This window comes from Salminus brasiliensis, chromosome 19, assembly GCF_030463535.1.
Source record: "Salminus brasiliensis chromosome 19, fSalBra1.hap2, whole genome shotgun sequence".
Lineage (NCBI taxonomy): Eukaryota > Metazoa > Chordata > Actinopteri > Characiformes > Bryconidae > Salminus > Salminus brasiliensis.
In genome coordinates this window covers 24,137,416-24,154,358 of record NC_132896.1, presented here as the reverse complement: position 1 = coordinate 24,154,358, position 16,943 = coordinate 24,137,416, and the positions used below count along the sequence as shown (strand labels likewise).

At 39.1% G+C, this 16,943-nt stretch overlaps 1 protein-coding gene across 1 annotated transcript in view; it reads left to right on the top strand.

Annotated features, from left to right (window-relative positions):
* Positions 1 to 16,943, top strand: part of LOC140540748 (connector enhancer of kinase suppressor of ras 2-like) — a 110,290-nt gene that overhangs the window by 71,981 nt on the left and 21,366 nt on the right. Inside the window, exons 10-11 of the mRNA XM_072663177.1 lie at positions 8,428 to 8,558; positions 9,637 to 9,848. Of these exons, the coding sequence (XP_072519278.1) occupies positions 8,428 to 8,558; positions 9,637 to 9,848 (343 nt within the window). The remainder of the gene's footprint in view (positions 1 to 8,427; positions 8,559 to 9,636; positions 9,849 to 16,943) is intronic.

The window sequence follows — 16,943 nt, the reverse complement described above, 5'->3', positions numbered from 1 at the left end:
TGTTGTTTCCTGGTTTATGGAACTAGATAATTATTAGAAACTTTTGAAGTATATGAAGTGGGGCACTAAATATGAAGGGGCACTAGTATATGAAGTGGGGCACTAAAGCTCTATAATCCTATACTGTATATGTAGATTGTGTAAAATGTTATGGTTACAGATCTGCTTCCTGCAATCTGCAATTGGCTCTTTATTTAGTATACTTCCAGTCTTTGAACACTCATTTCCAAAAGCACTCAGGCTATTATACATTTTTAAAGAATAGCTCACATGGAAGCGATAGAAGGCAGTGGATTGCTCTGCCCTAGTTCCTATTAGGTTGTGCTGCATGTGGATCCACTCTTTTGAAACAGAGGGTGTTATTCTTATTAGTTATTTGAATAAAAGGGTAATTTCACACAAAATGCAAAATGGTGTTGGCAATTAGAGGACAAACTGATCCTTTGAAAAGAATGGTAAGAGAACTAAAGGGCAACACACAAATCAGTGTGTTCTACAAAGTCTGGAATCAAATCCATTTTTTGGAAACAGGTGGAGGGAGAAACCAAGCCCACTGTAGTTGTGAATTTGACAGTAATCTAAGTTCAAGTAAAGAGTAAAGCTAGCAAACCTGGATGAATTATTCATCTATATATGCATGGAAACAGTGAAAAAGACTCCTAAGACCATTCACTTAACTTTGTGCTTGCACATGGATGTCCATGGACCATTGGCTCTTTAGTCATTTGGATGGATTACTGTCGGGTTTTGCCATTTAGTCTGCCTAAAGGGGCGTGTTCCAGTGGGAATGTGAAGTCAGTGCTTACCCTCTATAGCAGGGATAGAAAAAGCAAACATGACAAAAGTGTAAACTTACCAACAGTGGTGCCTGATTTATAGGTTATTTAATATTTAACCCCTTAACACAGCAAGGCATATTACACACTATGGTACATTATTCAGTAACTACAGGGACTTCTGTACAAACTGGTTGGACTCTTCTTTGATATTAGTTAAGTTTGTAATAATGTGTTTTAAGGGGTTAATGTTTAAAAAAACTGCATCAGCCTCTTTGCAGTACCCAGTGTCCAGCATACTCATTTTAGTTAAGTTAAGTTAAAGCCTTAAAGTAGAACTCAGCAGCTTGCTTCTGTGACGCACATTTACTCATTCTGACTGTGTGATCTACTGATCAATGTCAATAGTCTTATTATGGTAAAAAAAAAAAATCATCTGCACAGTGCCCTCAAATCAAGGCCATGCTCAAGTGCTCACATTTCATAGCAGAATATTACTGCTACAAAAATGCATCACACTAATGAGGTAGTGCCCTTTTATATTGTCTCCACTCACATGTTTTATTTTACATTTGGCTGAACACAATTACAATAAGCGCATGGTTTGCTCGATTGACCGCTTGTCCTACAAGCATATCTGGCACTCCACTTATTGTTTGATGCTTTGTTTTCCTGATGAATAATTACTTTCTCTAAATGCTTGCTATTTTGAGGGTACATGCACCGACGTTCATTATTAATAATGTGCTGTTACTTCGTTGCAGAGAACTTGTGCCTTCTAGATGGAACTCATACCTCCAGTCAACCCTGTGCAATCTTAATTTTTCCATCTCATTGACTACATTACAGCTACAATAACATAATAATGACTATGGTCCATCTGAAACATCTGCTGCTTTAATCGTAAAAGGTGGGTGAGAAAGTACAGGCTATAAAAAATAAAGCTGCTTCAAAGGGTACTTTGAGCAATGGCATAGAAGAAACCCTTTGATTGCATAAAGAACCATGTTTGTAATAGAGTTGTGTGAGTGTGAAGAACCTTTAAATTGGTGAAGAACTTAAGGAACATTGAGTGAAGGCTTTTGTAGACCTTTCAAAACACTAAAATTATTAACATTTTTATTATTTTAAGTAGTTTGTCTAGTATTTTCCCCCTTTTATTCCAATTCGGTACTGCCAATAATCCCACCCTAGTACTAACAATGCTGGTGTAATCTTCACAGAAGCACTTCCAGTAGAATTGGACACTCTGGAGCGTGAGCCTGAAATCACCATGCCTAATACCCAAAGCATCAATTAGATGAGTTGAAGTAGTGCTTGTGATCCCTATCTAACATCCAACATCAGTACCTGACCTCACTAATGCTCTTGCAGCTAAATAAAACCAGGGGACAAGCTTCCTATTAATACCTTTTGATTTTGCCTTAGAACAAACTTTTGGACATAGGGACTGCTGCTGTGTTTAAAATAAAAAACCCTCTCTCTCTTATTCTCTTTTTCTTTTTTTCTCTTTCTCTCTCTATCTCTCTTAGCTGCACTATGTAATCTTACTGTCAGGGCCCGCCGCACCCTGTCAGAGCCATGCAGCTCATGAAGACAGCCAGCCAGTCACCATAATTAGCAAATTACTATTTTCACTGAGCCAGAGTCATAATTCGGTAGAGTAGCGAGCACCATCCTCTACCCCACTCTCTTCCATTCAGAACGATCCCACTGCTGGATTTACAGCCAAAATGTTTTTGGCCATCTCCTTTAACGTAACCCTGACTCTTAAGATTTGTGGGCTTGAAAATAGTGTTCATGCCCAGTACTATTAAAGTATGGAACTGTTTTATTATAACAAACATGACAAATAAACCATCCTATTCTGCCCCTGCTCATGTGTAGCTACAAGCTCGGCAGATAGCCAACAGGTCTCCCAAGAAAAGCCGGATGCCAAAATTCTTCCTAAAGCTTTACTTGAGACTCACTGTAAAACTACAAAGCAGAAACACAAAATACATCTCAGTTACATTTGTTTCCTCAGTGCACCCACGTGACACCGCACATTAAATTGAATAGAAACCAATACGTTAGCTTAAGGCTAACGCCTATGGAAAAATCCACATAGATGCTAGCGGTTAGCATTTACAAAGTAACTCGAGATATAGAACTTATTCTGTTATCAACCAAGGTTTATTTCAGAGGTAGTTTCAGTACAAGATACACATCAACTGAACATGAAAATACTTACAGGCAAATGTTTTCCTGGCCACACAAACAGAATGAGAAAATGTGACTGTCTAGCTTCCCCATACAGCCCGAACTAGCTACGGCCCACGAAAGGCGCAAACAAACTTCACTGCGACAAATGCTGACCACTAGGGGTCTCCCTTTGTCCAATGTTTTAGCAACAGAACATCACACATCCTATCCTATAAATCCTATTAAAATAAGTAGAGTACTAGTAGATCACAACTGTCACAATGTGATTGTCATATGGTTGCACTAGTAGAGAATTTTTATGTCTTTTTAAATGCTAAGTGTTTTTCTTGGTTTATTTTAATATTGTTGGTAGGGTTGGTAATACAGTGTACTGTGATATTTAAAAATGTTGACGGTATCTCAAAATGAGGATGTGTCTGATGTGTCTGATTTCTGTATAGAGACTCACATGATTGGGGTGCTGTGGGAGCTTACTTGGTGATGTCACGCTTTAAAAACTGCTGGGAAAAAGTCCACCGTAGTGAGTTTAGTGACGAGTTGAGTTTAAAGAAAAGGGAGAGCAAGCACATGTGGATATACCAGTCTACTAAATTTGCCTGAAAACAGTTGGAAACACTCCTAAAGCCATTCACTCGACTTTGTGCTTTCAGATATGATGCTTTATCCTGTGTGTGATGTGTGATTTGAGCCTCAATTAGCTGGCCTGTGCTGGGTGTTTAGCCTGCTAGCTAACCTATATAATCCTAGATTTCTGGCCACGAGTCCAAACAAGTCCAAAGAACTGGTCTCATTTCGCTCATCTGTTACTCCCAAAACTAGTCGCTTGACTTTGCTCTCTCAGACACAAGTTATTATTGTGAACACTTATGTTAGTCAACAGCAGCTGCACTAAGCTGTCTGATACTCGGTGGAGCTGCGGCCGAGCTAGCGAGCTAAGCAATGGCTAGCTTAGCAAGTGGGCTACATCACAGGATCCAGCACTATGGGAAGAAAACTATGAATTCATCTTTCTGTCGCTCGATCTCAGTCATTACTGTGTGATGTGTTTATAAGTGGGGTTTCAGGCAGACAGATTAAATTTGTTTTGTGGTGAGCAGATTATCATGCTAACTAAGCTAAGGTTAAGCTACTTCAGAGCAGTTTAACCTTTGTATTTATTGTCAGACTGATGGTTTAACATTTATTGAATGATTGATTTAAAATTGTGCACAGTTTTCACTTAGTTTGTTACTCTGTGAGCCAACTGAACTTAAGTACTTAAGCCACAGAAATGTAGCTAGAACCATTTGCAGTAGCTTATGCTACTTCCTCTCCTCTCCCAGCCTCCCAGCACTGGTCGCATCGCGTGGTAGGGATAAGTTAGTCATAATTAATGGGTGGCAATTCGTAATGATTGTGAAAACATCGTTCCTAATAAGTCTTCAGGTTTTGGGATGCCCTGTGACATTTGGAGTGCCGTTACCTTCCTGGGCATCACAATAAGACACAATAATTTACTTTTCAGCACAGTTTATGTCTCTATGGTTGATCTTAGGACTTTAAACAACATAATGCTGCACTAATGGTTGTGGAAATTATTTTCTTTACCAGTGTTTCCAAATTGTGCTCTCTTGGACTCTGGCTGCTGGTGGCAAAGAGAATACAGCTGGATGTTGGCACTGATAATTAGCATACATAAGCTTATGTAGGTGTTTTTCTATGAAAAAGAAAAATGGGCGAGGAGGGGAAACAGAGACAGCATTTAGTTAGGTGGTGGGGGGTGACAACATATTTCACTCTTCATTCTCTTACATTCAAGCTGGGTTAGCTTAGCTTGTATCATGGTTTTCATCCCTTTTAGGTACAGTCTTGCAGTAAGTACTACACTGCAGCCTGAGCTTATCTACACACTTTATGGCAGACTGTAATGTAAAATGTACTTTTCTGTGCTGCGGAAACATGTTGCTACTTCTCTCCCACAGCAGATCCTCTAAATTAGATTAATCACGTACACAGGTGCAGTTAGGCTGTTGTTACATTGTTGACTGAAGCACTGGAGAAAGCAAAGATTCAGGACCTAATTTTTGTTTAAAAAAAAATCATAATAACTGTCACTAAAAAAGAAAAATGTTTGTTTACCTCCATAAACAGAGAGGGAACATGGATAATGGATGGAAGTCCTCCTCCTGGATTAATTGCAACCCCTACCCCCAGCTCCAGTTACCTTACCCCCCACGCCAAACCGCCAGATCTTGATCCACAGGAAACACTGTTTACAACTGAATTTTTTCTCTCATGCACTCACATTTTCCCACCCTACAGGAAGTAGATGCCACATGAAACCCTTTGGTTTAATAGTAACACTTTCATTAGCAACACAGTAGTATAGTGGAATCAGTTGGAGAATGTGTTGTTTCATATGCAAATTGCCCAAAATTACTCCACATTTGTAAAAAACAGACTAAACAAAACTGGATGAACTCAACTGTATGTTCACAATGAACACTAAAACAAGCCTTTTAGCTCATCTAGATTAGGAAGTAAGAGGTGTTGTCATGGGAACCGACATGCCGCACTGTCATGTCATTACGAGTAAAACTGCTAAAAGGCTCAGAATTGAGACAGCTGCTTTTTTTCCAACAGTGTTTGTAGAGCAGCAGCGCAGGTGCAATCGCTGTTTGAATAATGAAGAGAACTGAACAAAAACAACTTACAAAATGGCTGGGAAGCCGTCTTATTATGAATGCAATTACCCCAAAAGAGATGACCTGTACTGCTTAAAAGGTGAACAGCGGTTTCAAATATGAAGAATACTTACGCTGGCACACAGACACACACATACACACACACACACACACACAAAGATAGTATGAGAGAGTGAGATTTGTTCTGAGTGTTGTCATTAGTTCTGCGGCAGCCTGAAAGGATTCGCTGATTGGGAAACACTGCGGGTTGCTATCCCTACCTTGGTTACCGGCAAAGACCTCTTATGCATGTCACTTGGTTGCCAAGGACGAGCGTAGTTGCTAAGGTGGTGGGAGATTCTCCTCACTTCCTCGTCACACTGGAGAGGAATTCCAAGGTTAGTGTTCACATGGCGAGGGGGAGGTTCATTTAGATGGAAACGAAAACACGTCATGCCGTCTTTCAGACGAAGACAACCTGCAAACACAAAATGCTGTTTTTAGTTAGTTAAGAGGGAAAAAATCAGGTCCTGTGTAAAAAAGTAATTGCTCCCTTAAGGTGGTCGGCACGTTAACACTGCGGTAGTGCTGTTGGACAAGGCCGTTAGCTGGCTTCCTAGCACTGTGGTAGCGATGTTGGACGAGGCTGTTGGCTGGCATAATAAAACCTTAGTAGTAATGTTGGATGAGGTCAGTACAGCCTCATCCAACATCGCTTCCACAGTGTTAGCATGGCAGCTAACAGCCTCCTCCTACTAATGTTACCTAGCATAGCATTTCAAATTACGCATGAATCAAATAATTCCACTGGCTTCATGGACATAAAATCTTTCACTAAAATTGTATGATCAAAGACAAAGATACAACGTTAGAGATATAACACCATGGATTCTGTGATCAAAAGTAGAGAGAAGAAAGTTATTGAAGTTATGGAACTGCAGGTCAGGCTTGCCTTACATAAGGTAAGCATTCTACTATTCTAAAGAGACTGGGCAAAAATGATATCCATGGTGAAGCTGCAAAATAAAAACTTCTGTCTCATGATCTTGATGTCTCATGATCTTGAACAGGCAGCTATGCTTAAAAGCGAACTAAACTGAACCGAATTCTTCAACACTGATGTGATTGACTTTATGTTCATGGCAGGTCTGTGATTTAATGGTTCTTGTGTAAATATTTGATCACCCTTCTCAGATCTGCACTCTCTCCGAGGTCCTTGGACTTTGACATTGTACTGTGTTGTCTGGTCAACAACATGCACAATGCATTTGAAAAGTTTTCAGTCATAGCAATGGGTCTGAATACATATGTCTATGCAAATGTTAAACTCAGTTTGTCATTATTTGTAACAAAATGTGAAAAACAGTGAAAGGGCCTGAAGACTTTCTGAATGCATTATATGCCAGATGTATAGCAGGTTAAATTGTTGCAAAACCTTTTTCCTTTAGTAAATGAAACAATTATTTAAAAACTTTGTATGAGGATCTTAGATTTCTTTGTCATGTCATTTAATATGAATAAGCAATGCATGTTGGAATATATCTCCACAAAGGCAATCATGTCGCCATGGTGGTGAGTTTTCTTTCTTTCTTTTTTTTTAACACTCCTCATCTCTGAGTGTGCAGCTGGCCTTTATCTCAGCATGCCAGTGTAAGTGATGTTTTCTGTTAGCGCCACATGACGCACAGTGCAATGACTCCTCACCATTTACAGTGAATAAGAGCAGGGCCCAATCCCTCCTGCTGTTTTCAGGTGGAAGCAGGTGAGGCCAATCATGTCAGTTCCTAATCGGTTCCTCATACAGTTGACAGTATAGGCTCATATGATGCATATATCTGCCGTAGGAGCTGCTCAGCACAAATTTTGGTGAATGTCACAGGCCACTGAACAGACAGTACACAGTGGCTACATACCGAATATCAGAATCACTACTGGGCTTTATTGGCCTTGTATGTTTGCACACACAGCAGCTCAAAGGACTCAGTAAAAGACAATAAACATTTCACACTTAGACTTCCATATCTCAGTTCTACCGCTGCTGGCATGTGTAGGCATTGAACTACAGGTTCCATATTGCATCGCGGTAACTTCACTGAGGCTGGATATGGTGCTATACTCGGAAAGCAAATGAAAGGTTTATTTTATAGAGCTAACAGTTCCATTTGAAGATGAAGTTATTGAGGTTGTGAAAGAAATCCTGTGAAATCCCTGCAGAGAGTTTGCTATGTAGTGGGTAATTAGAGTATGGGTGAAGGGAAGGGGCTGGGCCCAATGTCTAACTTTAATTGTAAGGTTCAGGATCATGTTATCCTTCTGTATTATTCCACCTGTTGAAATTACACTGTGAAATTGGTTCATAAATTCAGTCTAAAAATTACTTCTTAACAATTTGAATTAATTTAATTGCTTGTTACCACATGAAGTATTTTTACAGTGTATCATTAAGCTGTATTATTGTTCATTATATATGTTTTGTTATTGTTGCTACACAAAAATGTTTAGTTTGGAGCTGATGATCTAAAACTGATCAGAGGCACCTTTACTTTTGGTCCTCTTGCACAGATCCTGCTAACTTCTGGTGACATGCTTTGGAAGGCAAATGCTAAAGACCTGCGTCTCACAGCTGTCAGTCACAAGCGCTTCACAGCTACTCTAAGGAACATCCTTTCATGCATGCTCCACCCCACAGTGGCTGTGGCTTTGTTTAAGTTACCTTTATAAAATGACAAGACATTTGTGGGTTAATGTTTTTTTACTCTCTTTTTCTCTGTCTTTACATGCAGCCCATCCCCACCAGTCCTAACAGTGATTCCACCACTCCAACAAGCACCATTGGCATGTCTTCCAAGATAGATGGGTCTAATATGCAGGACGTATTTATCCTATCCCCAGTTTCGGGTCTCTTTGGAACTAGGTGAGTCATTCTGGTAAACCAGTTAGGCTTTTAGAGCAGCAAACAAGCATGGTAGGGTCAAGACTTCTAGTACCTTGCATTCACCAAGAAGCAAAAAGACGCTGAGGGTAGTTTCCAGTAGGTACAGTAGGTCACTACATCAGCTGAATGTGGACCACTGTGCACTGTTATAGTCTTGTTCCTATGAAACGAATGTTATTTTAACAATGGCCGTTGAGACTCCTGTCTCTCTGGAGAAAAACAGCAGCTTTGCACAGTAAAAACTAAAACTACCATGTTTACTGTCGATTGTTGATTATATTACAGCATGACAGGATGACACAGAAGTAATTTACAATACAATATGTCTACAGGGTGCTGTGTAAATTGCTGTAAATTGTGTGTACAGTGCACCGAGTGGTGTGTAGAAGGATTTTATAACCTATGTATTGCACACACAGAGAGTATGCCTTGATGCCTCGATTAATGTTAGCTAGCACAGCCTCTTTGTGAACTTAATTAGTAACAAACAAGTTTTTGATCACTTTCTAACATTTAAAGGAAACAAGAGACTACTGTATATGAGAAACACGCCATTCATATACGTGTTGCCTAGATCACTGTCAGTAGCTTTTTTTTTAGCCTCTATTGGTAACGCTGCTACAAAGCCATCCTGTCAAGTCTGCCACTAAATTTACATTTACATTTACAGCATTTAGCAGACGCTCTTATCCAGTACCACTACTACATCCATATAGACAACAAAATATTCTTCATAAAAGCAAAGCAGAGCAGAGCTGTGAACAGTTCTGTGGTTTAAAAACACACCATGAACATGACATAGACTTTTGTAGGGACTTTTCTCAAGAACAAATTTAAGAAAATTATTTGAAAATGTATGGTAAATAAGACCCATTGTTAAATTTAATGTAAGTTTATTTGTGTTTGTTATCACAACATAATTAGGCCATTTTTTTCTTATCTAATAAATGACTATAAAATACAGTATATGACAGGTGAGAAGCCCAACACAACTTCTGAAGTTTGCATATACCAAGACCCACCACATGCTCCTTTGTGTATTCCTTGTTCATTCCAGAGATGAGATGGGCATCATGTCCTGTGATGACATCAGCAAGTATAGCATGAGCAAGTCCAGTTCCAAGTGCTCAGAATCACTCAGCTACTATCTTGACCAAGAGAGTGGCAAGTACTATTCATTAATGGAGGGTGAAGGCATCCCAATTGGACCGGAGTATGACAGAGGCCGGTCCACAGGGGTACGTAGGAGAGACAAGACACCGACTCATGGTAAGACCTGCATTTTTTTAACAATATTTTACCCACCTCTTGTCATGCTTCCATGCTTAGCTACCATGTACTTCAAAGCAAGATGTCTGCCTGAGCCTGCCTGAGACTATACACATTCCAATTCAAACCAGTCTGCCCTCCAGCTCTCCTGTAGAGTACTAGAGCTCTGCTAAATATTTACCTGATTTGAATTCTGCCATCTAATAGATCAAGGAGGATGTTGTTTTCATCTGGGCACAGTTTCCTAAAAGTATCTTGGTGTTAAGACCAATGTAACATGCAGAAAGTGTGTACACTGTGATGCTGGCTTTACCATTTAAAAGTAATGTTTGAGCTGTTTTTAGGAAATCCAGCCCTGATAGAACCTCTACACTGCAAAAAAAATGGTTTACTACTAATGCAGTAAATAATGTTAGTTAATGTAATGATACCCAGTGAGCCACAAATAAAATCTTCTTAAATGTGTAATATTTCTCAATATTGTTGTATTATTAGTGTTAGATTACTTGACTTATTCTATTGAGAAGTAATTTTGCTTAATTCAGGAAATAACAGATAACATAGCTTTTTTTCTGAACATTGACAGAATCCACCAATTACAAATAAGAGTCAGAAACATCAGAGCATTCGCCGACCCCTTCGGGTTGAAACAAGTAATAAGTAATTAGCAAAATGTTGAATAATCTTATAATATTCTTACAACAATGAAAAAGCAATGTTTAGGTTAGTATTTCACTTGCTATGATATAACTTTTGCAGTGTAGATTTAAATTAGCAAAAGCTGTCCATATACAGTACCATTCAGAAGTTTGGATTCCCTTGTGATTTTAATATTTGTTTGACAGTGTGGATTTAACTATTCTAATCTAAACACCAAAACAATTTCGTAACAATATGAATTCTCTAAATGACTAATCATATATTTACAGACATTTCTTATATACAGTCAATTTTTAGCCTTGGTATTTAATCATCACTTTGAAACATGGACATTTTTCTTTGATTATAACTTAATTCTGCTGTTATACAGCTTTTGTTTCAAAATTTAGAATAATCTATATCTCTGTTTAATATCATTATAAAACAATTTGTAGCTTTCTAGGACTAATAAGATAAAATACCTTTATAAACAATTCATTTACAGTATATTTTGTTTTATAATATTTAAAAGAGCAGTTCCAAACTTTAAACAGTAGTGTATTTCTATAGATGTTAAATTGAGCCGAAAGTGTAAAAAGCCACCAGAACAATCAAATTTCAAGGTGATTTCATGTGTTGTTGACAATTGGCTGCAGACCCAGCTTCCAATGTATTAATCCATTTTGCAATAATGAGTTTGAAATAATGTTCACCCAGTCGGATAAGACTTCTTGTCCAGATGACCAATTGCACAAAGAGGGCATGATTTATTTGACAATGGAATGAAGTCTGTCTCCTTTGCACTTGTACTTCTCTGGCTTGCATGCGTCTACATTTGTCTGCTGAGCACGTTTAATTCCATAACCAAGGAAAGCATCTAAGGGTGCTGTTCCTAGATGATTTTTCCCACAACACTCATTCACAGCATATAAGGAGAACTCTAATCTTAGACCATTCATACACTGCCACAACAAACTTTACTGGCCTCAAGAAGTCCATTGTCCACCATACTCTGACTAGAAAAGACCTTGCACAAGGAAGTATCATGTTGGCCACCATAGAGATAAAGCTTCAGGTCTCCTGAAGGAGGAGGAGAAATGTCCAGGCAACTGAAATGCCTCCAAGTTCAGCAACAGCTGAAGTGAGGTGTGCTCCGTCAGTCGGATTCTCAAGACACATGTTTAGCAGCACGATCTGCACCCTCATGCATCTTTCTGGTGGACATGTCTTCTCTTCACGTGATCCTCACCTTGTTTCACCTTACAAACAACCACTGCCACAACTTCTGTAACATTTCTCCCTTTGCTCACAGTCCCTGTCCTTCTGAATTGTCCCATTTATTTTAGCTAACTTTTTCTTTTCATCTCTGTTGATGCTCTCCTCTGTCCCCTCACAATGCACACCAGCCTCCCTAAGCACACTTCCCTCACCCTCACGTCCCCAGTAGTACGCCCATGCCCCCACAGTTGACGTTCTCATTGGACTTCTTTCCAGGTGATCTCAGGCCTGTGTCCATGCCCCCGGAGTACAACTGGATGGCTGAAAGCAAGGAGCCCAATATGTACAAGAGGGGCAGCCGAGGTGGGTTCTCCAGTTGACAGCACCCACCTCTACTGCTCTGGTGGCCACAGGCATCCATGTCGTACCCTGATTCTCTTTTGCACACTCTCTTGCATACACATCCCGCTTCAGTAAAAAAAAGACAAATGAAGGTATATGGTTGTAAGTGAGATTTGGTGTGGAGAACCTTTGGAGATACATCATTCTTTTCGTTTAGTTGGCCATACTGCTTTGCATCATTTGCTGTTGAGAGCATTGGATGAATGACTGTCTTCTTCCTTTTCTCTTTTGGGTTTTGTGAAAACTAAAATGAGTAATGGGTTGCTAAAGTTTGAGCAGCCTCAATTGGAAAGATATAATGGAACAACAATTCTAAAACATTTATAGCATTTCTAGCAAAAAGACATTGAAACCGTAGATTTATTGAGTTTGAGGTCATGGTAGTAATGACACAATGGCAAAACACTGGTAAAAAGCCATACAATTTTTTTTTTTTTTTTTTACAAAACCTGACACTAAGTGCTTTTCCGCATACAAAGCTTATCAAATGTTAATGCTTTTAGAAAGAATAACAAATGTACAATGTTACTTCAGGTTTTAAAAAGTCACAATCAAGATAAATAATCCATTTCACAGTAGTAGTAACACCATGCTAAGAGCAATGACTGTATCAAACCAATCAATAACATTCTAGCTCTGAGTTCAAAGCTAATTCCCAAGTTCATTTAAGTTTAAGATCTAATTTAAGACAGTATATCTGCATAATTCAGTCAAGTCAGTCTTGTCCTGGATATCTCTCAGGTTAATTTGGAGATTGCCTGGAAGTAATGGTGATTTATTGGCTGAGCTAAATGTCTGTCATCCTCCAATGTTTTACATATTTCTCATCCCCATTAATCATCTCTTGGTTTCAGACAGCCACAGCTCCAGTGATGTTTTGACCATGCCAGCATCATTGCCAGTAGGCTGGTTCTGGATGATCAAAGATGTGCACCCTTGAGAGTGATAAAAGTGTGTTATGTAGGGGTGGAATAAGCAGAAAACGCCAGAGCCCTTCAAACCTCCAGGCCATGGCTCAGACCTCCTTATCCCCCTTTATCTCAATCTCTGTACTTTTTCCTTGGCTCAGAGAGCTTACTCTCCAAACCCTCTTTTCCTTTCCTTCCACTGCTTCACTACTTAAGGTTCATCTGTACATCTTTCTCTCGGTCACCTTAGATACAGCTTTGGGTGACAAGACTCCCTTATGCCTTGTGCAATTTGCCTTCGTGCGATCAAAAGTAGAAAAGTCATTAGTGATGTAACCTTCCATTAGTCCTCTATTTAGATTTGGGTTACTCTTCAGGACAGCAGTATATGGAGCAAAGTAAAACCAAAGTGTGCTCCTTCTCTGTGCTGGGTTTCCTAATACTCTGCTCTGCTCTGGGTCCCTAGGCAGTCCACATTTTTGGTCTGTTCTAGCTCCAAGCACAACCGTAGCAGGTATTTAGTGTTCTTGATCACTTGGTTCATGCCCATTGGGAGCTGAAACAGAGCAAAAATGTGGTCCAGTCCCTGAGGGTTGGATTGGGAAATAAATCCCTTAGTGGTTCTTAACCCTGGTGCTGCACTCATGCCTTGCACTGCTATAATGCACCAAGAAGTGGTGCCATGAGTGCTGTTTTGGTAGGCATAACCAATTTCTTGATGGGCCAAACCTTGAATTTCACTCCTGTTTGACACATGTTTGACAAGTGGTGGAGTCACAACAGACAAAAACTGAAACTGAGATACATATGAGATACATGCATCTGTACAACACATATTGTACAGATGCACATGTATTATTTTTTCCTATTATACAGTATAATAGGAAAAATCCAACTTGTATCTTGTGTGTTGTACACCCCCCCCCCCCCCCCACCAAAAAAAAACAAAAAACAAAACAAGGAATCTTCAATGTAACCTTAATATGCTTGCAGTTTCTCTCTAATATTTTGGCATTTTGCTCATCATGTTATTTTGAAATTAGCCAGTCATTGTTAAAATTACAGTGCTGTAAAAATATTTGCTCCCTTCCTAATTTCTTATATGTTTTAGAACATCCAACTAATTTAAATAAGTTATAAGATAAACATATCTTTCATTCAATTTATTAATAATAAATATTTATTGAAAACCTATATAATCCATGTGAAAATGTAATTGTCTTAGCTACTAAATCAACAGTTCACTATGTAAAACAAAGTAATTGAAATCTGCCAGTCCGTAAAGGGTTACAAAGCCATAGGCTAGCGAACCACAGTGACAGCCATTATCCCCAAATGGAGAAAACTTGACAGGAGTGGCTGGATTTTACAATAAGAAAAACACTGGGCATAAATGGCATCCATTGAAGAGCTACAAGGCGCACACCACTGCTGACCAGAAGGAAAACAAAGGCCCATCTTTCATTTGCCAAAAAACATCTTAAAGGCCCCTCAAGAATTCTGGGATAATATTTTGTGGACTGAGTCAAAAATGTAATTATTTGGAAGACATAGGTCCAATGCATCTGGCATAAAGCTAACATGACATTCCACCAGTAGTAGTGTGATGGTCAGGGGCTACTTTGCTTCTGTAGGACCTAGATGACTTGATGGAACCATTAATTCTGCTCTCTGTCAAAATACCCTGAAGTAGATTGTGTGCCCATCATTTAAAACTGTAGCTTAGTTGGGTTTTGCCAAACAAGTTACTTACTCAAGAATTAAATGCAATAGGTAAATGTTTTCCACCAAGGATTGATGTCTAAACATTCTTATTTATGACAATTCAACAACTATAAACTATAAACAACTATAATTCATTCAAACAAGTGTTAATTATTTGGTTAACAATACTTATGGTCTGCTCATGGTTTACTGCTACTACTAATGCAGTAAATAATGTTAGTTAATGTAATGATACCCAGTGAGCCATTTCCAAAAGACACTGATCGGTTCCACTCCAAAGTGTCAAGACTAGAGATTCACAGAGCAATAAGCCGGTGATCAGAATCTCATTTAATCCGTTCTTGTCATTTATACTGGTGCAAAGCACAAGGGCGCCAGCAGCACAAACACAGCCACACACACCATGGCAGTGATCGCAATGGCTCCCTATAGACCATTCTTACACAGCTTTCATTGGCCTTCGCATTTCCCAAAAATCTTCATGGGGCTTCAGCATAGGCAACAGGAGGGCAGTTAACATGTCTCAAAGTCCCTCTAACATGGATGAACGTTGATCCTTGGCCGAAGCACATCACACAAAGCGCCTGCTGCAATGCGCTGTTAACTACTGCACAAAGCCTAGCGGCGAGATCAATAAACAGTCAAATCAGGCAGGTTTAAATAATGAAGTCCTTGCAAACATTAGTAACAGCAGCGAGTTTAGCATTTGTAATCGCAAATATGCCTAAATCTGTTCCACTATTCAGCCCTGTGCTCCGGTTCAGCTTAACTCTTGTTTTATTGGTCACATGATAAGTGGAGCTTTTCAGCTGGAGATAACCACTTTTTTACATAATGGATTGAAAACTCTGGTAAGTGAGTTTGGTTGAATTATATGTGTATTTTCGAACAGACTGTAGCCTCAGCCATTGTTTACAACATGACCGTAAGCCGTTTAACACTATTACTACTATTTATGATTCTGCATTAATGTTTTTTTACATGCTGTAGATGAAAAAACATAGAATGTCTTTTTCAAGCTATAAATGTCTGTGCTTAGTCTTCAATAGCTAATAACAACACACGGTTATATGTATTTACTATATATGTATTTACTAATATTCAGTCATATTAATGAAAAGTTTAACAAAAAATGTTTGTGTATGCAGTCATTTATAATTCCTAAAAAGAAAGAAAATGGGAATCTGCCAAAATCAGAGCTTACCAGTCATATGTTTTGAAAAATCGGAATCAGCTAGGAAAATTGCAATCGGTGCATCTCTAGTCAAGACGAGTGCTTATAATTAAAGAAAAGCCAGAGTAAAAAAAAAAAAAAAAAAAAACAGTGAGTGGAACAATGTAGAAACATCATTTTTAATAGAGGGGATTTTCTCCCATTAGCTCCTCCTGCTCCCTGCCACCCCCCCTCCCCCAACGCGTCTACATCTGCATTCAACCATTGCCTCTCCGTAGGAGCATCTTTTAGACATCCTATGAATAACATTAAGGCCAGCAGCCGCTGCTGGGCTTACGTGGGCGATTGTGCCGTGCTCACACACGTTGCGTTAAAGATTTATTTTTCAGAGAGGCCCATGAATGAGCTGGGTCACTGCTCTTAGTGTGTCAGTTTTTTATGTGGATGCACACTGGTTAAAGCATGAACATTTAAGACTGCAATCAGTAATATTTAAACATTTGAGCTGTGCAATGTTTCCAAAGAGACCAATCTTGAAGTTGCAAAATGTCCCACAGTTCTCATAGTTTTTCAAATTGAGATGTAATGGATACTTTTCTGTAATGATGCAAGCCTTTGGGGCCAGTTGTGACTTGTTATACGCAGGGACATACAAAAAATGTTAGGCACCCCTTCGAGACCTTTTTGTTAAGTCTCATTTCTTAATCACAAACGCTTTGCTATCGTCTTACCGTCTTCTCCTGCTTTGTGGGCATCAACTCTTTTCATTTTCAGAGTGCCAGGCAGCTGCTTAGAAGAGCCCATGGCTGCTGCCTGTTGGGACAGAGTATTGCTAGCAGTAGTCAGAGTATTTATAAACCATAGAAATTTACTTTGAAAATAACCTTGTCTTACCTAATGAGGATTGTGAACAAGTCATAGTCTAAAATTGTACAAAACAAAATACTAATCTTGCTTAAAATGTTTCAGCGTCTTTTGGAGATCAGTTCATTTTGTACTCACTATTCTTTGCATGCCCCTGTAATTTAG